We start from the raw sequence: 25,222 nt of genomic DNA on the forward strand, positions 1-25,222 counted from the left end.
ATCCATGAAGATTTTCAGACCCCAGTGCTCCAAACCCTGAGCACCATGGTCTAGCTTTGGCATTAGCTCCGCTTTGAGCAGAAGACTGCACTACATAACCTCCAGAAATACCTTTTAACTGTATTTTATGATTCCATTAAACAAGATTAAACCTTTAGTCACCAAAAAAGGTTGAAATTATAGGACAAACCTTTTAACCAGGGTAACTAGGTATTAGTCTCCCTCTTCTCCTCACCTCTGCCTTTAATAAGCTACTTGAAAGAAGAAAAGGTATTTCAGGAGTTAAACAAACTTGTTTTAAATTCTTTGCAAGATGCCTTCCCCCAAAACAATGACAGCTGGAATGCAGAATGTGCTTTTTACATTTAAATTTTTCTTTCTTCTTCTAGGTGACGATAAGACACACAAAAAAATCTTTAGAAGTCTGATTTTTATTTTCTGGCATGCTTATGAGTGACACAGATTTGAGGAAGGCACAGAAGGGCTGTGTTACGAGTTGTAATGCTGAGTCAAATGCAGAGGAGTTGCTGGGAAGGGTCAGCCCAGCCATGGAAGTTTCCAGGACTACATCATAGCCAATAAATTATATTTAGTTGGCAAGAACATTGTGCACACCACAAATTCGAGGGTAATTACTGCTAGCAGCCACTGCCCTCGGTCTTGTCACACACCTTTTGCGTAGCCGTGCAATGTTGTCACCATAACCCTTCTTCCACATCACGTCAATTCCTACCATCCGTTTCTGACATTTGCTCATCACATCTGAAATTAGTGATAACGCATACGGCTGCCTTTTTTTTTTTTTTAAAGCCTTCTGAGCAATTTTAGGGGACTGGAGCTGGCTATGTGTGGGCCCCCCTCCTCCTTAGCTTCGTTTACGCGGGGGATTCACTACCTGCTCACTCCAACAAGGAGCACCTTCCTTGCAGGGCTCTCCCAGGTCGCCCCTCTAAGCTTAATAATCAGTCCCGGCGCCTCGGCAGGGACACGGCCGCAGCCGGACCGCCCCGCCTGCTGGAGGGCGGCAGGAGGCCGCAGGCAGACGCCGGTTCACCCCTTCCCCTGTGCTGCAGCACGGCCTGTACCCGGGGCTGCCCAGAAACAAGGAGGGGGGAGCCCTGCCCAGGCCAGGCGGCGCCCCCCGACCTCCATTTCGCGGCGCGGGCGCAAGTCCGAGGGCCGGCGGAAGATGGCTCCCTGCTGCCGCCTCCCCGCTACCGCCTCCCCGCGGCGGAGCGGCGCCCCTCCACCCCCGCCACGCCGCTTCCCGCCGGCCCAGGGCGGCGGCGGCGGCGGGGCCGGGCGCGGTGGCCCCCCCCCCCCACGGCTGTGGGTCGGTGGGCGGGCGCGGGGCGGCGCCACAGGCAGAGCCTGCCGCTCGGCCGCCGTGCGCCCGGGGCTGCGGAGGTTGAGGAGCCGGCGCCCGCGGCGGCCTCGCCATGAGCGCGGCGATGAGGCAGAGGTTTGACCGGTTCCTGCACGAGAAGAACTGCATGACTGCCGTGCTCGAGCGGATCGAGAGCAAGACCGGCGTCAACCGCACGTACATAGCCACCGGTGAGCGCCAGCTGCCGACCCCCCGTCCCCGCCCGCGTCCCCTCAGGCGCTCGAGGGGAGCCGGGGGGCGCCGCGCACGGCGGGGCTGGAGGACGGGGGCGGAACGGCCCATGGCGGCGGCCGCGGCTCCGGGCGCAGCGGCCGCGCCCTTCCCGCTCCTCCTCGTCCTCCCCGGGCGGCGGGCGGCGATACCTCCCCCTGCAGCGCCGCGGGGTGAGGGGCCGCCCGCGCTAACGGCTCTCTGCTCTCTCCCCGCGCAGCCATCGTCGGGGCGGTGGCCGTGTACCTGGTGGTGGGCTACGGCGCGTCCCTGCTCTGCAACATCATCGGCTTCGGCTACCCCGCCTACGTCTCGTGAGTGTCGCGGCTTCTCCCCCTCTCACCACGATGATTGCATGCGTTACCCGCGGAGGCGGGAACACGGTTGCAAAATCGCAGCCCTGTGCCGGTGCACAGTCTGTCACGGTGGCATGGCAGGACCACGCTCCAGAATGTCGTTTTTCCCGCCCACCCCTTTCCCTTAGCATGTATAGGCGCAGCGGGCTAAGTGGAGAATGAGGTTTCTTCCACCTGGCAAGTGCTACGTAACAAATTAGAGATGGGAGATGCTGGGTAATTTCCACACTCGAAAACCAGTTCCTATAGAGAGTTACGTTTTGGCTGTGGGTTCCCAGCTTCGTCATCTTCAGTGAGAAGCTGGATTGATGCGTCTTACCTGCTGCTGCTAACAGGAGGGAGAATCGCTGTTGTAACAGTATTTGCTAAAACCCACACTGATTATTTTTAGCTGAGGACACTCCCAGATATGCAGGAAGGCACTGGTGCAGTGCCAGCATATATTTGATACGAAGCACTAGCTAATGTAACGGGCCAGAGACAGAGATGGATGCATTAAGGACAGCTCTTTACTCCAAAACCATCTAGCCGATGAGAAGAGGGAAAGGAAGACACTGGAGCTCCTCTTAGATGTAAAATACTTAAAAATACTAAGTTTTTCAAATGAAAGCCACCTTAGATGTTTTGGTTTTGACAATATCGTGTGTCTTTCATGGGCATTATATTGCTACTAGACCAAAATTGAGTTTCTGTTAGGTAAGGCCACAGTGGGGTATGTTCCAAGTGACTTCAGAAATGTACTAAATAAACATTCTGTGTAGCCTAATACATCCATAAAATGGAAGTCCTTCCCAGCTATACTGCTATATCGTTGAAACACAGCGCTTGCCTTTTATGTAACTCTGTTTAAATATAGTCAGCAACTTATAAAAATACGTTCTCTGTAATTAGTTTCTGGGCAATACAAAATAGGATCCTTCTGCTTTTTTCAAAGATGTGGGAGATTGACTTAGTTTTAGACTCTCTTGAAACATCTTATGGTTGTGATGCTTAAAACTAAGCAACACTTTCCTAACTGCTGTTTTTGATGAGCACTGATTTAGGAGATTACAGGCCAAGAACTCTGGAGAACCTTAGGATTTTTTTTCTATAAGGCAATGTTTAGTGGAAAGATCAGTTAAAAGATATTTTTTCATTACAATCTGGAAGTGAAAATATCAGCCAACAAAGCTTCAAAACCTTAAAATAGTTGCGTAGGAATTATGGTCATGTAATATTTTGTGTCTGACAAGTCACTATTAAACTTACATAATTAGTTTCTAAAATCATATTTAAATTTTAAAATCCGTTTTAAAACTGGTTTGGGATTATATTTTAAATCTGCTGTTATGCAACTATGGTGAATAAATTGATAATAAAAGCTTTTAGAACTGCAGAGGCAAGAGTAGCAAATCAAGTATGAAGAATGGGTTTTTCTCTTCCAATTGTTTTTATTCCAAATCTAGAAAATTACTTTTTTAAATGTTTGTGTAGAGTGTCTACCGTTTTTTATGTTTTAAGCTGGTTTTAAATGTATCTTAATGTGAAAAGTTACCTCCAGGATGTTAGTACTGTGGAGTGTTCTGGTTTTGTTTGGTTTTGGATTTTGGGTTTTTTTTCAGCAATGGGTGCATATGTCATTGTCCTTGGCTACAAATTTTACTTAAAAAACCATGACGAATAACATGGACATGAATACAATGCCAGTTCTGTTTTTTCCAATTCATGCTCAGTTAATGCTTTCCCTTTAGCTCTCTTTCTGATGCTGAAAAATTTTTAGGAGAAAATTATAGTCTTGGGTGAAAATCTAATTTAAAACGCATGTGATGTGCTGTGTGCCCAGTGTCTTTCAGTGGCAGCCTGCAGACAGCTTCCAGCTCACAAAGCAGCCTGCTGACAGCACAGGTGGGCTTGATCCCTTCCCCTTTCCTGCCTTCCCAAGTACAGAGCTGGTATGTAGCATTTCCCACATGCGTTGCTCTGCCTGCAAGCCTGCAGAGCCAGTAGTGTGGGTGCAGAGTAGACATGGGTGGACACGCGCTAGCGCACGCGTTTACACGGTCCCATTCAGTTTCCCCTTTTTTGGGAGTGCGGTGTGTGAACTCAGGATCGGCCATATTGCCCTTGCTAGCCCGTACAGTGTTATGGGATCAGTCTGACAGCAATACACCGGGACATCTGTGCTATGTCCTGAGATGGCTTTCAGTCAAACATGGGCTGCCTGACAGTGAAAAAGAGCAAGAATGCTCTTTGGTGATTACCCTTCTTCCACCATAAGGGTTTCTTCTTTTCTTGGTGCTAGCATGCCACTCTCCATATCTACCATAGGATCTCTATCCTAATGCAGGGCTAAGCTGCGAGAAGATAAAGCTGAATTACTGGAGTGATTCCTGCTTTCATTTTTGCTGCTCTGGATCCTTGTACTGCAGTCAGGGTGCTGCTAAGTGCTGTCCCCCATGCTCATAAAGCACAAAGACCCAAAGCATAAAGAACACTAGTCAGGGTGGTTTGTTTATTCCTCTCTTCTATTTGGTCTGTCCCCCTTGAAAAGACAGCTGAAGAGCCTGCTATATGAACTAACAGTAGTGATATTTGCTTCCTAGCATTGGGCAGAAAACAGTTTTCGGTTGTTTTCATCAGCTGCAAACACCCTGAAATGGCTTTTGCTGTAAAAGCAGTGGCTTCTGGAAGAGGTCAGGAGCTGTGAACAGAATGTATTGTACAGGGTGTGTTAGTCTGATGTTTGTGCAGGTGTTTCAACAATGGATCTAAGCCTGAAAGGTCTCAGAAAGGTACGGAAAGAGAAAAAGCAGATTACTTTTCCCCAGTTAACTTACTTTCTTCTCTTGCGAAGCAGATCGGTGTATCATTTCTGCATTGCCAGTGACTGAATTGTTTAAAGTGAAAAACAGTGAAGTACTGGGTCAGGCTTCTGCTCAGCAGAAAAGACAGTTATGAAGGAGTGGGACAGACAGATGTCTGTGTTCTGCAAGGGAGATCGCCTGCTGTCCTTACAGTTGTTTAAAATGGCAAACGGGCTACCGGGTGAGTGACCCATTAGGCATGTTCCAAATCTGTTTTAGTAGGATTTTAGTTACAGGTTACCTTGGTAATGGTAGTTACAGTTCATCTCTGCTTGCCTGAAAGAAAATCCATTGGAAAAAAAACAAACCCAGAGAAGGATGCTCAGCTCAGATTTCGGTCTCTTCACTCATGAAACCAAGACAGTTTTACGGATGTGCAGGTATCTGCCTGTCAGGTCTTGTATAATTCTGTAGCTTATTTTCTTTCATTTACATCGTTATCTGTATTCATTGTCAGTGTGTGCTGTGCAGCAGGTGCGAATTTCAGTGAAGTGCTGGAGGCTGTAGCTGCTGGGTTAGACCTAGCAGATGGGGTGTGCCTGGCCGTCAGTGTGAAGCGGTACAGCTGCAGCTGTGCTGCTGCCTGCTGCTTTCACATCAGTGCGGTGCTGGTCTCGGCCAAGGCTGAAAGCCAATGTGAGGGGAGGGGGCAGCTCCCTAGTTAATGCCTCTTACAGTTTCAGGCAGGCACAGCCATTTTCCTTCTTCTCCCCCCTTGTTCATGTTCACCTTCAGTTTTTCTTTGTGTAAGTCTTTAGTGGTTTTATACATGGACGAGTTTCTTCTGTAGCAATACAAAATCTTCCTGAAAATCCAAGTCTTCTAAGCCCTGTCACTGGCAAGGACTTACCCGAGGCTCTTAACGTAGGCAAAATTAAGTAGTAGTTTTCTAAGTAAACGTTATCTGGCTGTTTGCCAGTAAGTCAGACAATCTGGATTAAAGTTTGTCATAAAACCCTAGTCTTATTCCCTAAAATTCTGTTAAGTGCTATGTGATGAAATAGAATAATTAAGTTGAAATCTAATATTAGTTTGCAGGCTTTTGTGTTTGCAGTAAACCAGCATTGAAAAGTTTACCACAAATGTAAGAAGCAACTTTTTATACTTCTAGCAAGCTTTAACTGCACAAGGCAATATTCAGACTAGTAGATGGAAGAAGTGAGTGTTGGCAGTATATAAATAACATTGCCAGTATTTTCACTGCTGCTGTAAACTTTCCAGAGCTAGCCTGTTTAAATGTAGCTCCACCCATAGCCAGTGGTGGTGAACTGCCTCAAAAAAATTAGAGAGAGAGTGCAAGCCGGAAGGGAGCCTTTGATGACTTAGAAATCGTGCAAAGGATTGGAAATTTCAGAGGTGCTATCATGTTTGGTTTAAAAATTGCAAAGGTGGAAATAGCTTTGGGCAGTAAAATGTCTGAACTTAACTACTGGTGTCTTCAAGGGAGAAAACCAATACAGTACAATCATGCCCCTCTCTGCTTTGCTGATTTTATGCTGTTACTTCAGTTTAGCTGTTTTTACTATGTAAGTGCTGCTCATGGCATTTTACAAACAGGAAACAATCTAGATTGATTGTAGAGAAGTATAAACATGCAATTCAAGTCTTAATTTGAATATTGTCATGGGTCTTGAGCCTGTCTCCTAGTTCCTTTGCCTCTTCTGTACCTCTAAAACAGGAACCCTGCTTTGGTCACAGTTCTTCAGAGAATGTAAAACTGTTCCTGTATTTGTTGAGAGCTAGGGCAGCAAATTTGCTTTCTCTTAACAAGTTTTGAGGAGAATGCTTACTTTTTTCCTTCATGGAAAGCGCTGCATGATATGCTAATGTTCACAAGTAATGCTCTGCTGCTGCTTTACTTACAAAAGTGATTTGGGAGACCTGGTGTATCTAGCCAGATTCACAATGCTCAGTACAAATGTAAGCAGAAAGCTTCCAAATTTGTCTGCACTTAATGCTGTTTCCTCTCCCAGCTGGTACTCTTTACATGGGCCTTCAAACACTAAAAAGTGTATTTTGACTTTGTTATATATGTTCTGCCAAAGCAGTTCCTCCAAACATAATTGCCTTTTGTGTTTTTAGGTTTTAAGAGTGCCATGTTTAAAATAAAAGCTGTCTTTTCCGTTGGTTGGATAAATGATGTGCTTTCCTTTCTAGAGATGGCAAGTGGTTAGATGCAAGAAAGAGTCTAGTACTATGATAACTGTAGGAAAATTTGAACTTACCATCCATGTCTTAAATTTAGGTTAGAAGGAAAAAGGTCTTTGTTATGCAAATGGGTCCACAATCAGAATTAAACTCATGGGAAGATTTCCAGTTTATAATTGATGTAGATACTATTTTTAGGGACTGCAGAAATGTTTGAGGCATAAATGAAGGCATTTTACCAGACCTTCTTGGTCAAGATGCACTGCAGTACTGGACCTGGCATGCAGTCCTCCCTCTTACTGTGCTGACCGCTAGTGACTTGGTTGATGTAGGCCTACAGATGTTGAAGGAATAGACTTACCTCAGTGGGGTTTGCTGGAATATATTTTTAAACTACCCTTTCCCCTGGTGAGTCACAATGCTTCTAACATTTAATGTGTAGCATGGCCAATACTAAATGCTGAAAAAGTGAGCTGGAGTCAAAAAGATTAAAAAAAATTGATTATTGTTAGTTGCTTATCTTGTTTTCCTATTTGTTTTGTTGTGGTGATGTACTCTAGTTACGTTTTAAAAGTCTTTCTTCACAGCTGTGAGACTGACACAGGAGAGCTGGCAAGATCTTGCTATCCCAAAAAGAAGGATGCCTACTTGTCAACTATGTATCCAATGAGCAAGATAACACAATTTTTAGATGAGGATAATGAGGCTGTCTTCGGCTGTTAGGAATAGAAATGCAGAATTTCATGTGAGGGTCTGTGCACTTAAATGTTTTTTAAAAAGAAAAATAACAAAATTTTGTTGCTACACAGCTTAGCAACTAGCGCTGTACTCATAAAGGAGATTCTTCAGGTCTCTGCAAACCAGCCTCAACCCAGAAGTTAGTCCTCAGCCTAAAACTTGAATCCCTTTCCCACTCCTTGATGAGTCACTTTTAAAATTAGATTCAATAATTAAAACTGTAGGATTTTTGTTTGTAGTTTAAAAACTCCTTACACAGTGATTACCTTGAAACAGCAACATTTTACCAACTAATACAGGTCTGAAAATGTTGCACCATGATGTCATGCTTTACTGTACATTTGTATAAATTAAGGCCGTACGAGAATTCTTCTGCCAATATTGCAGTAATCAGAACTGAAAAACTGTAGTAGATCTGTAACAAAATTACGCTTGAAATATAGCCTCCACAGTGCAGCATAGGTTGACAGGAAAATGTAACTTATTCTTTCTGTATTGTTTTAAGTGCATAGCAGGGGCCCAGTTCTTCTCCATTTGGTCACAACAGTACTTTTTGATCTCTGTGCCTGCACCCTAAACAGTAACAGCTGTGGAGAGGCAACCAAAGCATGTGGAACGTTTTTTTTCTCTCAAACAAAATCAGCCATCTCAAGTAGAGAAGCATTGTGTTGCGGATCCTTAGCAAGTGGCTTCCTCTGGTGGGATCTGGCATCTCTGCACTACACAGGTAAAAAAGTACAGTCAACAGTGAAACTGGTAAAGCTTAGCCTGAGACTGCATACACAGGTGAGCCATGCTGAAGGCCGCAGTGACTCTCCTTGTCTGTGTTAACGGTAGAAGTGGAGGAAATCCCCTTCTAGAGAGAGTGTGTGGACAGCTTCCCCGGGAGTGGAGAGCTGAAGCCTGCCAGAGCTCCTGCTGCACAGCACTACCTGCATCACCTGGCCTGTGTGGCAGAACAAGCAGTAACCAAATGGTTTGGCAGGATGGACTGAGGCACTGACGCATGTTAATCCCAATAAAAAAAGGCTGCATGTGTGTGGGTGTGTGTTTGGGGGAAGCTGGTTTTAACCTGAGTCAGAACTGGGGAACTGACTCATCATGTGGCCCTACAAATACTTATTCTGGAAGAGAGCAGGCCAAGAATGAGCAGAGGGCAATGAAATGAGAGGTTTGCTGCTTTTTTGCAGGAATCTAGCTTTGTGTGGAGTTAACATGTAGTCTGTAGGACTCGCTTCACTGGTGGGCAAAATGGCACATGCTCCTTTTGTTGCCTCAGTCTGCATTTCCTTTGAAGGAATGAAGGTAGAACCCTTTATACTACTGTCATGTTGTTGTTGTCTTCTAAAGGTATCTGTCCCTGCATGGACAGTGAGCTCCCCTTGCTATCCTTCATGAATTTGTCTGCTGCCATCTTCTGGATACAAAAAATTTTGAGAGGAGATGGTAGACTTACACTGTAGCAGTTGTGTAAGTGCATTTGGCAAGAAGATGTTTTCAGTATCTGCAAATGCACGACTGCCATTGAAGTCAGTAAGGAGGAAGAAAGATGGAAGACAGAAGGCTTTTAACCGATGGATGAAAATGTAGAAGACGATAAAGCAAATACAAATATGTAGGTGCTTGTTTCACTGAAATGATGCGAGATGTCATGGAGGCAGTCTGCCAAGATGAGTCTGAAATGAGGATGACAGGGAGGCACCAAACTGAGGAAGTCTGTGGTGCAGTGGAGTGCTGATCCCACAGGGATGTCTGGGTAGCTAGCTAGAAGTAAGTTTTGACTCACTACAACCAGCTGTAAAGAGTTGAGGCAGAGCTGTAAGTATAAGCTCTAGAAGTATAGGTCATTTCAGGGTTTTTTTAAAGTTAAACAGGAAAAAGAAGTTATGCTTGGCTAAGAGGGTCACAAATATGCCCACCTACTCATTTAGTATAGCACTGATTAGAAAACTGAAGGAAGGATGCACAAAATGGTCCAGTCTTCTCTAACTACAGCATAAGCACTGGGCTTAACAGAGGCTTATCTTTTGTCTTAAACTTGTAACTTTATTTATACAAGAGTCATCAGGTACACCTTGTAAGTTGCAGGGATCTGAGTGATCATTTCACGTGAGACTACAGGAATAAAATTTGGCATTTCTTTCTCTATTTCTGGTTCCCCCCCATCTGGACTCAAAAAAACTCACCCCAAGCTCATAACTTCTGTACCTATATTATGCTTATTCTGTGAGTGCAGCATGTGTGAATTAACTCTTAACAATGATTTGTTATGCCACTGCTAATTCAGGAGTGTGTAAGTAGCAAAGGGTGGAGATAACTTTTGCCCTTTTGTTTAACAAGGACGTGTTAGACTGGATTTCCACTGGCAGTCTCAGCTGAGGGCCATATTTCCCATTCAGAAGCAGAATATTTATAAAATACTTGCCTTTCACTGACTTCAGTTAAAACTTTCATTCACTGACAGCTCTGCTATATCCTGCTTTTTCCTTCCTTGCCTCCCAGTAAATGGGATTGGGACTGGAGTCACTGCTAACAGATGCAGTTTCTGCCCTTCCTTTGGAGCTGATGTGGCTGTCACCTTAGTGGGTGTGGAAGGGTTCTGTGACCTGAGCTTGTCCCATGGTGCCTACCTAGTTCAGACCATTATAGAAGGAGGGGAAATGTGTTGTTTCCTACAGTGTGCAAGAAAATACCACACATGGATGTAATGCTGTGTGTCAGCTGGTTAAATCAGATGGGTTTTTGACTACTTGTAGTACTGCTGCTTGTGACTGTCTGACATGAAAGTGTCTTTTTCATGTATTCCCTTCAAGATGTCACCTTAAGGAACTACAGCAGCAGATGGTGAACGTTCAAAGGGAGCACACCCATGGCACGGCATTTAGAAACTCTCAAAGGCCATCCGTTTTTACAGGAGAGAAGATAATAGAGCATGCTTCACTAACACAGTGATACGCCATCTGCCCTTTGCCACAAAATTGGGGATTCTAGGCTTTTTTTATGAAAACTGATTGTCATGATTACTAAGATGACTTTGATAATGTTAAAAAAAATTAAACAATTCTTCCTTAAATCCATGGATGGCTTCAGACAGTGAAAACAGCAAGACTGTTAGCAGTTTCACTGCAAAGTGTTCTCACAAATACCAAGCTAGCATGTTTACTGTGGTGAAATAAGTCTTCCCCTGTATGCTTCTGATGGAAAGTTGTCAGCAGAACCAGAGAAACTCACACAATGAACCTTTACAGGAAGTTTTCCTTAACACTGAGAAACTTTGCAATTAGTTCTTTTCTCTCCTCTGTTTATCCACCACTCTAACTTTCCTACTAGTCACTTGTATTCTTTCTTTCCCTCCAGAAATACAGTTTCACACCTTAAAAATAGATCAGTAGCCCTCTCCCTTACCTCCTGTGTTGTTTGGGAATTTTTTTTTAAGGGCCTTCTCACCCACCTGTGTTAGAATACCTGAGAAGTAGGGGCATAGAAAAAATGTGGTTTATTATGGGAGGTTGGCACTGCCTTTGAGCAGACTGCCTGGACGACTGTTTCCTAACACTGTGTTGTTAGGAGCAGCAGTAGGCAGACCTGCTGCTGTCCACCTGTGGAAAACCGGTTCTCCCAGTTGTGCTGATCCAGTACTTTGATAACAGTGCCTTATTGTGCATGATGGGGTATGGCAAGGGCTGTTGCTCTTCCCATTGCAGGACCCTGCTGGCCAGCCACAAACTCTAATGGAAACTGCATAAATTAAGCATCAGATCTTTGTATTGCATTTCAAAGTAATTCAGTCCAGTAGCTATGCCAATTCTCTCTGTGTGTGGTGTGTTTGCTAGTGCTTTTGCTAAAACATATGGCATGTCACATGATGGATTTTTTTTTTTTCCTTTTTTTCTCTTTTTTTTTCTTAATTTACAGAACTAGGAAGTGACAGAGTCCAAAGGGTTTCTCGACTCACAAACCAGGAAGTGTACTTGCAGCTAGCCATCTATCTGTTTTCTATTTTGTAAACCTTCCTAACTCTCAATACTTTTTTATGGACTAAAAGAAAACTTTGCACCTTTGATATATCCCACAGATGCTGCTTCAGCAACAATATAGCTGATATTAAAGGAATAAGCTATGAAAGAATTAAAACTAAATTCATTAAACTGAGTCTATGGATTTTAATCCTACAGCATGAGTGAAGAGGACAAATGCTTTATAATATTCAAGCTTCATATTACCAGGCTTACAGTTGCTGGCATTTCCTTCTAAAACTTCTTACAGTGCTAATCTGGAATTTAGCAAGTCCAGAGTCTCCACTTTACTACTTTTACTGAAGGAAGCACATGTGAGTCTTTCTTTCAGTTTCCTGCTTTTAGAACTGTGTAAATTTAAACTGCATTCTCCTGGCAGTTGGAGAACAAAAACCTGGTTAGTCATTATGCAGGAAGCCCAGGACTTTACTAGGGGTTGCTCCGCTCTGTTCTTAATACCTTAGTCTACATCAGGATTTGCAAATCCTGTAGGAATGGATCTACAGAGCAGAATAATTGGTGATGCAGATGCGTAGTCCTCACTGTATGGGGCAGGGGGTACTGGATCTCCTCTGCTTCTGTAGAACAACTGCTTGTTAGTAGTTAGAGCAAATCTTACGGTTTACCTTTTCAAAGAGGAATCTAGTGCATGTACATTATGAGTAAAGATATTTGAGATTCATGCGAAATCCTGAACTAGATTTAAAATTTTTACCTAGATGCTGTTTACACTGGGAAGTGCTGGTCTGTTATCCCAGTAAGAAGGGCATTCAGGTTCTTTAAAGCTTCATTTGAAATGCTATTTATTAGAGCTAACACTATAAAGACACAGAGAATGGTATAGACAATCTTACATCCCTGTAGATGCTGGGAACCCCAAGTTGTGCAGCACTGAAAGGGCCTGCGATCCACACACAGCACACTAGGCAGACCTCATCTGTAGACAAGGTTACCCCATTTTGATAATTTAAGCTATTGTAGGATTTTTCTTTCAAGACAACTCTATTCATCATTCCTACACTCAAAAGAGGGAGGATGTTCACTGTTAGATGCAGGCAAGGCCAGGCAGGTGGTGTAATAACTGGTACCTGGTGGGTGCTGCCTGTGGGATCCTCTGTTTCAGTGAGCATGCTGAGTTTATCCCGTGACAAGGGCATCTGTGCAGCACAGCACAGCCCAGCCCTGAAAGCCAGGCTGTATGTGTAGCACAGGCCTGGGCTCACTCAGGTTAACTGTTATGTGGATCACTAATGCTTCGAAGAACAATAGTCTTCTGGTCAGGATTACCACAATGCATCCAGAACTGGAACTGGCCAAAGATTATCCCCTTTCTTCTCTGTCCCATGATCTGTCTCATGAACAAGGTCAGGATGCTCACAATTATTTTTGTTCCTTTTTTGTAATCATGGAGCTAGAAATGGCTTGAGTACCTTTTCTTTCTGAAGTCTGACATGTAGGGAAAAGCTTTGCTCTTCAACGATCTTGGACACATTGTCCATATGATAGATACTATCATAGTAATAGTATGATTTACTATCATTAATAGTATGATTTACAAAGTAACTAAATTATGAGGATTCACGTGTAACAACAAATGTGAGTCATAAAAACGTCACCTTTATAGAGGAGACTTAAGCTACTGATCTGCTCACTTGTTTTGTTTCCCTTGCAGAATCAAGGCCATTGAAAGTCCCAACAAAGATGATGACACACAGTGGCTGACTTACTGGGTTGTGTATGGTGTTTTCAGCATAGTGGAATTCTTCTCTGATATCTTTCTGTCCTGGTTCCCTTTCTACTACATGCTAAAGGTATGTTAGGTCATGTGACCCCTCTCCTAAAATGAGACCTTTGATATAACTGATTTAATGTCTTCAAGAACAGATAGATGACAACAGATTCCCTCGGAATCGTTCCTGGGTCACACCTTATTTTTAGATGCTGGTTACATGTAATTTACCACTATGAAAGTGATCTGTTTATGGCTGATGGTCTGGGGAGGCAAGAGGGGAAGTTGGGATGGGTGGCAGGGAAAGCTGTACTGTGGAAAGACAGTTCTTAGTCTTGGTGTTCAAGTAAATTAGGGCAAAATGACAGCACTTGGCAAACTCTACAGAGTGGCTGTAATTTTGCTTTAAGCGCATTAGTGAAAGTGGAGAGTAAAATTACAAAGACAGCAAAAGGAGGTATTAACGTCCATGCTATTGGGAGCAAAGAAGAAACTTGCAATGTAAGAATAGTTTGAATCATACAGACTTCATTTTTAATTAAGCCCACTTTCCTGAAAGAAAATGGCAGGTATCAGAGGAGCTTGTTGCTAATGTGCATTTGTTAGCGTGGTTTGACTACCAACAATGATTTGCTTAAAATGTTCCAAGCTTTGTTTGTCAACTAAGGTGTAAGTGTATTGTCAATCAACTTTAATATGTTAAATTATTCCAGGAGATAGCCAATTACCATGTATGCTGTTGGGCAGAAGACATTCTAGCTTGTTGGAGAGTCAGTTGTTTAGTTTAAAGAACTGTTACCTATTTTCTGTTTCAATGGCCTGTTCTGTTCCTTCTCTTTTGCTTTGCTAGCCTGGTTTAGCCCCACCAAAGTTCTTGAAAGGATTTGCTTGCTAGCTATTGTGGTGTAGTCATTTAAAACTTTGACAGTAAGGTCTGATGTTGCCAAATGCTTTTTCCAGGAAATGCCATGTTTTAAAGACAAAAATTGACTTCGATAGCTCGGTTACACTTCTGCATTGTTCCTTTTGAATCTTTAACAGGCATCAACTGTACAACCATTTGGACATTTGTTTCCCTAGCTCCCTAAGAAAAAGCACATATTTAAGCTACTGCTTCAAACTAAAAATATTCTGGCCTGTCACACAAAGTTCTTTCTCTCTCGCCCCCCTTTATTTTATTCACCTAATCAAAAATGAAGATATGTTTTCCATTTCAAGCTTAATGGTTTTGCAGAGTTTTTAAGAAGAATCTGCTGATTTTTGAAGTTTAGCATGGGTAACATATATGTGAAAGTTTCACTGTTTTAATATATTAACACCAAGCCATAGTGATCAAAGTGCAAGTTGATCTGATCTAAGATCCAGAAGGATTGCTTATGGCACTGGAAGAATCTGTTCTTAACCACTTACGCAGTTACTTCACATCCCCAACTTCACCTTACAGTTTAGCAGGATTATGACTTTACCCATTGTCTGCAGTAATGTATACTCACAGTTCTGAATTCATACAGTGTGTTTTCAGAGCTTCTTTTCTAACTTCTTGGTGGTAAAAGATGCAGCAGTGATTTCTTCATGCCAGCACAGCACTCTTTCTGAAGAGCATGCAGTTGAAATTCAGGTTGACCTAGCAAATAAAGACCAACCACAGCTGGCTCTGACAATACTGTATCAGAAGTGCCACATTTACATGTAGTGGTGACATTAACAGAAAGGTACTTTTCTCAGTTCAGCAAAAGCAAACACAAGGAAGCAATTACGGTCAATGCACAGCTTTCTACCATAGCTGCCGAAGGCACACAGAAGTCAAGTATTTACTGTCAGTAGTGGGTAGTAGGAGAGGTTTACTTTTGTGGTACAAAGGCAGACAGAAAGAGTTGGCTGAGAATCAGAAACTATTGCTGACTAGGTGGAAGGATGCAAGTTACTCCATGTGGGGAAAAGGAGGAAGCAGGCAGCTTCTAGCTTTCAGTCCCTCCACAAATAAAACCTCTTCTAATGTAGTTTGTGATGTCTCCATGTCTCTTTTTTGATGTTACAAAACAGAAGCCCAGATATGTCATTCATGCGAATTTCAGGCTTGCTTTTGTTCTCCAAATATGCTAAATTTGCATATTCACATTTATTTGATACAGCTCGTAGCTTCCACTCCAAACTGAGTTTTAGCTGCTCAATATTTCTATATACTTTGATGTGCAGGGTTGAGACATTGATCATAGCTATTCCCATATTCCCCTAAGTCCAGAGCCTAGGCTCTGTCAGCTCAAAGCTTTCAGCACACTGGGAGTTTATATAGGTGGGAGAAAGGCATGTTCAAGAACTTCTTTGAATATGTTATGATATTTGCATATACTTTTGTTGTCCAGTTGAAAACTGTTTTGAGATTTCTTGGGTTTTGTGGGTTTTTTTGTAATGCCTACTTTTTATTTATTTGCTTTTTTGATCTGAAGCACAGGACGTGCATGCAACTCATGATTTCATGTGTATGTGATCTGTTTCTCAATACTTCTGTTAATTACTTAAAGATTTCTTTGGCATTCAAGTATTAAAATACTGTAGCCAGTGAAAGTAGCAGAGGTTATCATCCTAGGAGTATTCTTGGTAGTGGGAGGGAGAGGGGACTCCTGACTCTATTAACAGTTCTGTCTTGAAATAATAGAATACTATTTCTGAACAGAATTCTTAGCAGGCACGTCACACTGGGTACATTATGCAAACTGCTGCTACGAGGCACTCGGCCAAATGAAGCAGGAGGAGTTGTCATTGTGAGTGTAGCAACATGCCAAATGGGGCAGTCTGACTCTGCTTCAAGACAGAGATCCCCTCCTCTCACCCATGCACCCCATGCAATTAATTATTGATTTTGACTAAAGAGTACTTCACTTCCATTAAAATTAACACCTTGCTTTAATGAATGCAGTTGTCTATGAGGAGTGTGTTCATATTTGTGGTCATATGAGGCGTGTCTTGGGTTTTGATAGTATTCTGTCTGTAGAAGCTTGGAACTGGCCATGGGCACGCTTGCTGTGTTTCTCAGCTGCAGTCATTTCCTCTGCTGTAGTGGCAAACCCAGCCGTATTGGGTCTCGTGCTGCCAGGGCAAGAACAGCTGCTAGCACCAGCTCCAAGTGGGTTAGACCCAGCTCAGGTGTCTGCCTAAGGAAGTCACTTGATTGCATGAATCCCATTCCCTCCTCTGGCTGGTCTGGAGGGTCACAAAGAATATAGTGGGTTGTGTTCCCCCCCACACACCCCCACCCCCCCCCCGAGTTAACAGTTTTATCACTCTGAGCTTTCTGGACCTTTCTACAAACTACTTTATTTTTAATAGTCTATGTTAGTTCAGTTTCATGAGAGACAAGGGAAAAATAAACTAAGTTAGCAGTCTGACATTCTTAAGCTTTGGAAAGCCAGATTTGCAACTTTGGTATATGTCCTCTAGAAAATGTATATAAACATCTGTTTCAGTACACTTGAAAAGTAATAGGTATTTGAGAACAAATCTATAACTGTAAAAGATGTGATTTTTTTGCTTGACTAGACTGGGACAAAGCTATAAAATCAAAATTACTAATTTTGTTCTTAGGCAAGAAAAGGGAAATTTCAATTTCTTTTAGTTTCAGAGGAAGTTGGACTTAAGAGGGATTTCCTGAAACGAAGGAGAAATAGGTAACATCTTTGTATATTGGGACAGGTAAAATAACTATCAGTAATTGGCCAGATATTCTTTAACAGGAAATAAAATCAATATACTTCTCAGCTTTTAATGAAAGGTAACAACATAAGATAGTACCATTTATTCTTTCTGTTACGTTAAGTTCCAAATAATAGAAGCTTTTGAAAATTGATATTCCATCACTTTTTGCCTTTATTTTCTCTGACCATGCTTAATGATACTGCATCAGTTGCCACTTACTGGTGCCAGATTTTATTGCATGTTGAATTATTTCTTTTAATTCATTGAAATGTTCCTGGTGGGCATTCTCACTGGTAGACACTTTACTTTGAAAAACCTTTCTTTGTCTTCTGGGCAAACAGTCCTTTAAGTCATTCTGTTCTGACACCATGATCAAATAGTTTAAAGGAGAAAGCTTAAAGCTTACCTAAAAGGATGGTAAATTAGTTTGGCAAAATATTCTGTAGAAGGCAGTTGTTATCCCCAGGAATCAGTGATCCTTTTCAAAGAGACAGCCTGTAAAGACACCTCTCCAGCTCCAAATATATCATAACTCATTTTGTCTAGAGCAAGGGGAATGACAAGTGGCCTTAAAGAAACAAGGAGTAGCAATCTCCTCCAAAACCAGTAGGTGTTTTCTTCAACTGATGTGTGTCAGGGGGATCAGTTTTACTGTGGTGTGCACTGCAGTGAAGACAAAGCAGAGCAGAACATACAGAACATTCAATCTCAATATCCCTTATCTGAGGAAGAATAGAGGGGGGAGATATTCCAAAATACCTGGAAGGCTTGCCTGAAGAAGACTATGTGGTTTTCATAATTGAAAAGGGGTTTTGTTATCTTTTTTTTTTCTGTTAAACCTTGAGCCTTTCTTTTAAAATAACCTCTCTTGACGTCAATCACCTTGTAACGGTCAAATTGTTATTTAGAAGTTTCTCATGTAATACCAAAACAAATACCTGGATGTAGTTCTGCCTTTGCAGTTTTACAGTGGGAAGTCAAAGTATGAGGGGAAGGAGAGGAGACAGAAATGTCTGGCTAGGCACAGTGGAATTCTGAAAGGATACTCTGATGGAACTAGTTTCTAGGAAATGGTTTTGCGCTATGCACTGTACTGGAAACCTCGTAAATAAATATGACTGCTTATATTTTTTAAATTACTTAAAGAAGCTAGCACATGCATTGAAACATCTCTTTGGCTGCTGTAGATACTGCGTGAAAACTGGAAAACTTCTGAAATCTAAGCTATTTAAATAAGTGCTACTGTATTTAAATGCAGACTTTTAAGTTGCGTATGGTTTTATAGTAGTTTAAATTCTTAGTTTGATTTTTGCTGCCTAACTTAGCTAATTGTGTGGAGGGGTTATTTTTTCAGGAGGAAGAGTTGAGTGTTTGTTGTTGTGTTTTCTCCCTCTCCTCCCCAAAATGTGTGGAAATCCTCAAACATTTAATCATGTCTAACATCAAAACAAAGCACATTTTGGCTAAGGCTGAGGTGGTTTGGTTTTGTGTTTTAAGAAAAGGTGGTCTGTCAAAAGCTGTTCTGTCTTTATTTTCTGGGAGAGGCTTTTGACATGGAATAATATTGTACTATTTGTGTCTGGAAAGAACTGTACAATTGCTGAGAAAATTTGCTGAATTTTGTTGCAGTTTTATCCTCTAAAATCTTTTTATATATACTTTCAGAGCTCAAGCAAATTTAGTTAGGCACTTCCTGTCCCTTAGATGTTTTGATCTTGTTTTGCATAGCTATCTTTGTATTGTGTATGACAGTGGAACTGAAGCCAAATAAAGGTGCTTCAGTAGTAAAGACAGATATTTGTAATGCATGTAATAGCTGTCTTTCCAATCCCCTTTGTAAGATGCAGAAATGTTACCCCACACACTGTGGTGCTTGGTTTTTTTTACCAGAGAGCAGACTGTGCTATAAAAGCTATACCTAAACTGTGCAATCCAAAAGCATTACCCTTATCTGGACACTATGTGTAGCTTGGATATATACCTTTCCTCTTTGTCACTTCAGCTCTGGGATGCACACAATCCCATTCTTTCCCTCGCTGCATTTGCAAAGCAGGGAAGCAGAGAGGACAGGGATATGTTTTGGCTGGATTTAAGTGATTTAGGGACCTAGACCTTCAGTCTGGCTTGTGCCACATAGTTTAGAAGTAGCCAGAGGGACTAATGTTTTGTCTAATCAGGTTTTATACTTTTGCCTTTAAAAGAAAAAAAAACCAGTACATGGGCCCCTCACTACAGGAAAGACATTAAGGTGCTGGAATGTATCCAGAGAAGGGCAGCCAAGTTGGTGAGGTGCCTGGAGCACAAGTCTTATGAGGAGCGGCTGAGGGAGCTGGGGCTGTTTAGTCTGGAGAAGAGGATGCTGAGGGGAGGAGACCTCATCTCTCTCTACAACTACCTGAAGGGGGTTGTAGTGAGGTGGGTGCTGGTCTCTTCTGTCAGGAGGCTGGTGATAGGACGACAGGAAATGGCCTCAAGTTGCGGCAAGGGAGGTTTAGGTTGGATATTAGGAAAAATTTCTTTACTGAGAGGGTTGTGAGACATTGGAATAGGCTGCCCAGGGAAGTGTTTGAGTCACCATCCCTGGAGGTATTCAAAAAGCGTGTAGACGGGGTACTCCAGAACATGGTTTAGTGGACATGGTTGATGGTTGGACTCGATGATCTTGAAGGTCTTTTCCAACCTAAATGATTCTATGCAGTCTTGATACATACACCTGTTAGCAGATTAGCTTTCGTGCTAAAGCCCTTCTCCTTTATCCTGTCAGTGTCCATGAAATTATTCCAGTATAAAGATTCTCTGTATATAACTATATTGATGTGCATGCTTACTGGACTGTGACCATGCAAACTTAAGGGGGTGACGTACTGTTTTAAATATGCTGAAGTCTAGCAGAGTTAGGAAGGCATGCTACATCTTGTCTCCTGCTCATTTCTTCTACTTAGGCAGATGTTCTTGTTCCTTGTAGTGTGGCTTCCTGTTGTGGTGCATGGCTCCAAGTCCTTCTAATGGGGCAGAGTTTCTCTATCATCGAATTATCCGGCCTTTCTTCCTGAAGCACGAAGCTCAGCTCGACAGTGTTGTTAAAGACCTGAAAGACAAGGCTGCAGAGACTGCAGATACCATCACTAAAGAAGGTGAGGAAAAGACTGTTCAGTAGTCCCATCAAGTAGGAGTAATTTTGCTGGGCAACTCCAATAATACAGTTAATACTCATCATTTGCGGGGAAAAACATTGTAAGAAGACTATGTAAATTATAACGGAGAAGTTAAATTTGGATGAAGATGCCAGGAAAAGAGGATTGCAGTGGATCTCACTCTCTAGGAGTACAGTTATGTGAGAATGAGTATAAGCTATGAGTGGAAGAAATGGCTAATTAGTTTGTGTGTCTTCCCACCATACATATCACTATGAACATTCTCTGTAGAGGCAGGTCCACACATCCTCACAAGATACCTTCCATAAATACAGTTATTGTTTCAGTGTATTCTTGTATCTCCTAAAATACCATCTCAAATACCTGGTAGTATAGAAGGGCTGCCAGTTGTGTAGTAAAGCAAATCCTTTAACTCTAATAAACAGCAACATGCGAAATGAAGTTTTCCCATCTAAAAGTGTTTGTATTTTTCCTTCTCTGGAGAACAAAGGATTCTGAGCCCACTCTTAAAGAAATTACTTTAGGTTTTTCTTTGGTTAGAATGAATGTTATAACAGCCTGTAGATTGCTTGATTTTTGCTTTTATTTCCTTGCATTCTATCGTGGACCCTCATACTCTAGAATGTCTGATGATAGTTTTATGAATAAGAGAAAGAAATATATTAAGTAGCTGAAATGAAGGTTTATTTAGATTTTATTTGAAAGGAAATTTATTTGTAAGATATTTCAAAGCACCTTAAATCTCCCTTCCCCCATACAACGTATGCAGTCTCATTTCCTCTTATCAGCTTAAGCAGTTTTCCTGTCAGTATTTAACTGATCTGCCTTTCTCAACTATGCTTGGAGATTTTGCTGCATGACCCTTCCTGAATCGTTATTGTTAGACAGATATCTTAGTAATGTTCTTCCCTGTTGCACATGGGATTTTTCTGTTCTCATTCCATCGCTTATTCTTTCTTTTTCCTATTTTTACATAGAAAGATTTCCACATACATGTATTTTTTAAGAAATCATGCACACAAACGCGTGTACACACACACACACGTATTAGCGTTATTCCAGCCCTGTTTCATCAGCTTGGTAGTATATTTCTTGCTGTAAACCTGTATGTCCTAAACTGTAAGCAGCTCTATTTTATTGATATAATAGCTGTAAGTCAGTCTGTGCTGTTTATTGTGCTGCTCCTTGCTTATGGTTTATTTTTTTAAATCTTTATATGACCAGTTTTATGACTATGTGTGTATGTGTACACAAAAGCTATGATCTTCTTTTGTGATGCTTCTTTTGTGACTAAAATCAAAATTATTTTTTTATGCAGCTCAGGAACACTGAATAAGCCACTTAGTCTGTAGGCCTCTAAGATTAAACTTGCTTTTATATTCCTGCAGCCAAGAAAGCAACAGTGAACTTACTGGGTGAAGAAAAGAAGAGCACTTAAACAGTTAACTGGATAAAGTTTCCCTACCACCTCTTTATGAAGCTTGATGTTACTGGGAACTGTGGTATAATTTTAATAATACTGCCTTGGAAACATTTTGATATATTAAAGGAATGTGTTTTAAGTTTGCTTACTACTTTGCTGTGTCTGATGATAGAAAATAAGCATTTTCATTTAAAAGCAATGCAGTGGGCAGCATCTGCAGCTTAATGAAAGTATTTTATTCATCTTCATGCAGAAGAAATCTTTCAGTAATCTCTTTCTGCAGTAACTTAAATAAAAAGTATATATCCCACAGCCTCTGCACTTTAGTTGTCTCTTTGTGTATGTAATTACTCTTAACATTTTGACTGTGGTTCATCTGGTGACATGAAGCTATTGTATAAGGAAAGTACTAGTCTGACGGATCTTCTTGAATATACAGGGAATTACTGTGAGAGATGGCACAACAGATGTATTCCCCACCAATGAAGTTGTAAATGATGAAACTACATGTTCTGGGCACCTGATGAGAGAGATTATTCACTGTTGCATGTTTTGTTGTAACACAATATTTGGTACTGTGTGTATATTCTTAAATGGATAGATACTAAATATAGGAAAGAGTAACTTCATTCAAGTGATCAAGCTTATATTAGCCGGAAATGGATGCATTAAATTGCACAAGATATTAGCACACGATGACTAAAGTACAGCTCCTTGCCTCTTCTTGCTAAATAAAGTTGTCATCTAAAATTGTTAATAGAGTGCCTTTTAAGATCACACTCAAAAGCACAAACCACCTTTAGCTAAGGTGTGATACCATTACAAACACTTTTTCCTAAAGTCCTGTTGAAATATTAACTGCCTTGGGTGTCAGTCCCAGAACTACATCATTAAGGGAATGGACTACACCCTCCGTGAGCTTTTTCTGCTCATAAAAATGTGCAATCTCTTCTGACAGTACTAAGAAGAACTTTGCATGAGCCCTGAAACTTCCTGAATAGAGATGCTGTTGTCATACATAATATATTCCTGACCAGGCAGTAAGAATGCAAACAAAGTTGTTAAGAGAATAAAGGCTTTTTTGCAATGTTGAAAGGATTTTTTTTTTATTCTGAATCTGTATTTACTCTTTCACACTCTTTTCAGTATTTTCAACAAATTAAGCATGAATTACTGAAATCTCCCTGTTCTCATCTCCATGCTGACATTTCTTTAAAGCCTACAGTAATGCTATAATAGTTCTTAGCTCACAGAAGGTAAGCTTAAGCTTTTGATACGATAAAAAGTGATTTCTGATCCACAATCTTAAGATTCAAAAGATTTAATCTTAAAATAGACTTTTGAAGACTTTCGGCTTTCTGCAACAAGTTCGTATATAAACTTTCACTGTAAATTTTGCAAGAACTGCAAAAGAATGAAGCACACAGTGCAACTCAGCAGGTCAGTTTTAAATGAGAGATATGTATTGTAAGAAGAGATGTAAAAGTGTCTTAAGAGAAAGCATTTTAAGCTGGAAAACACAGCCCTTATGGCTTTCAACTTGGATAGGGAAGTATAAGACCCACTGTGCATCATTTTTTGTAGGACAGCATGCAGTTTGTCATTTGAAGGAAAAAAATGTAAAATACCACAGCTAATCATTCCATGACAACTTTCTGTTATGAGTGGATGTGCTGAAGAGAATAAAGTTTACAGCAAAGCTGTAGATGTAAGCGAGTTAAAAGTTTGAAGTGACTCGCCATTTAAGTGGTTTAATTTATATGTTCCTCTGTCTTAAACCCACTGAACTCTTTTGTAACAGCCATACTAAATCCTAGTGCTGTGTTTTAAACACTACAAACTGTGTATATAGCAGTCATGTGGCCAGTGTAATTTAGTTTCACCTCTTGAAATAATAAGAAAGAAAGAAAGATAGTTAATAGTCTATTTGATTTAGGTACAAAGTACTACATAACTTCTCTAAAAGCTGCTGATAAATCTTAGACTTTCCAAGCCTAATGAGGGCTGTAGTAGACAGAACTTATTTTTCATTTCTCATACTACTCAACAGTTCTTCCACTGTTACAATGGGGATAAAACATTTCTAGGTTAAGTGTGAAAACATTCGCTTACATCTCTCAGAACTGAACAGTTAGGCTTTTAGTCAACTTCGTGTCTTTACAACTTAGTATTTCTTGATCAGCAGCTAAATTCATTGCTCCTTTGTCAGATTTCTACTTGAAGTAGAACTACCATTTGTTGTTAACAGAACTTGATGTTCTTGTTTGCCTTGATGCAAGCAGAAATGACTGAATTTCTGCAGCAAGTTACCCTTCCCTGCAAGTAACTCCGCTGGCCTGGCCCCACAGATCAGTGCTCTTCTCAAAGTCTTCTTCATAACATGTATGTGCAAATGTTGGTAGACACATCTACTCCATGTCTGTGCTGAAGTTGTAATGTGCTAAATAAAAATGGACACAAATAAAGAGATTCTTACAGGACTGGTATGATGCTTCAGTAGTTCTTAAGAACCTTATACCTCAACACTGAAAACTTGATTACTTTAAAAAGGCAGAAGGTCCTTATAGGGTATTAACTTTTTTTACCCAAATTTCATTACTGTGGAACTAGCAAAAACCTCTCTAAAAGCCTGAAGGAAGTACTTCTGCCTCATGACTGGATCTTAAGAGTGCAACTGAGCTGGTTTAGAGCATCAGGCCTTAAGGAAGAGTTTGGAATACAAATCTGTTCTCAACAGCGAGCACCACGAGCAGCTGCCTGCACAGCACAGCTTTCCAGACTTCATGGCCTTGCTTTTAAGGAATCATCGTCTAGTGTTCTTTAGAAACGTAGAGGGGACAAATGGTAAACTACAGGGACTTCGAAGTTTTTTTTCCTTGCCCATGGATTTTCTAATATTCCATAAATGACCTAAAAAAATAATGCTGCATAGTTACTGGCAGGTGTGTGGGGGTTACACTTATGAGTTCTTTCTGCTACCACTGTTAAGTAGGACATCTGTTCTGCTTTATCTTACACATTTCTAAACTCAGCAAAAAGGAAAAAAAAGTTCAGAAAAAAAACATTTAAAAACCCCACAATGATAACATCACCACTAGTGATACTAAAATGAAACTGAATTCTTCAAACCAAGGCAAGATAGTTTTCTTCTAAGTAGTGGAAGATGTGACAGATGCTTGTCAGGTCAAACCCTTACAACTTTTTTTTAATTTGACAAATTCAAGTAAGTGTCTTGATTCTGCATTCTGGTCTTGTGAAGTCTGTTGAAATAGCCTGAGAATCGGCACAAAAATAACATGACTAATTCCTTAGTCACTTCCCACCCCCATTTCAGACTCAAGCAACAGTAACTTCCTTATGCAAAGAAGGAAGAAGAGAGTTTTACAAAGCGAAAGCGCAAGTTCTTGTAGGTCATAAGACACCGTCAGTATTTCCTGTAAACTCCACATGTGGCAGCCATGCAACTATAGTGAACATCAGTCTTGTTTTTCCAGAGAACTTCTACATCCAGTGTGATGGAATGA

The 25,222-nt window shown here is 41.2% G+C and overlaps 1 protein-coding gene across 1 annotated transcript; it reads left to right on the forward strand.

The window, feature by feature from the left end:
• Positions 1-1,334: 1,334 nt before the first annotated feature.
• On the forward strand, positions 1,335-24,178 carry REEP5 (receptor accessory protein 5). Its single transcript, XM_030004031.1, has 5 exons — positions 1,335-1,557; positions 1,818-1,911; positions 13,371-13,509; positions 20,086-20,254; positions 21,664-24,178. Exons 1-5 carry the CDS (start codon positions 1,440-1,442, stop codon positions 21,711-21,713), a joined length of 570 nt encoding a protein of 189 aa, XP_029859891.1. The 5' UTR covers positions 1,335-1,439; the 3' UTR covers positions 21,714-24,178.
• Positions 24,179-25,222: the final 1,044 nt, after the last annotated feature.

This window comes from Aquila chrysaetos, chromosome Z (assembly GCF_900496995.4).
Source record: "Aquila chrysaetos chrysaetos chromosome Z, bAquChr1.4, whole genome shotgun sequence".
NCBI classification, from domain to species: Eukaryota; Metazoa; Chordata; class Aves; order Accipitriformes; family Accipitridae; genus Aquila; species Aquila chrysaetos.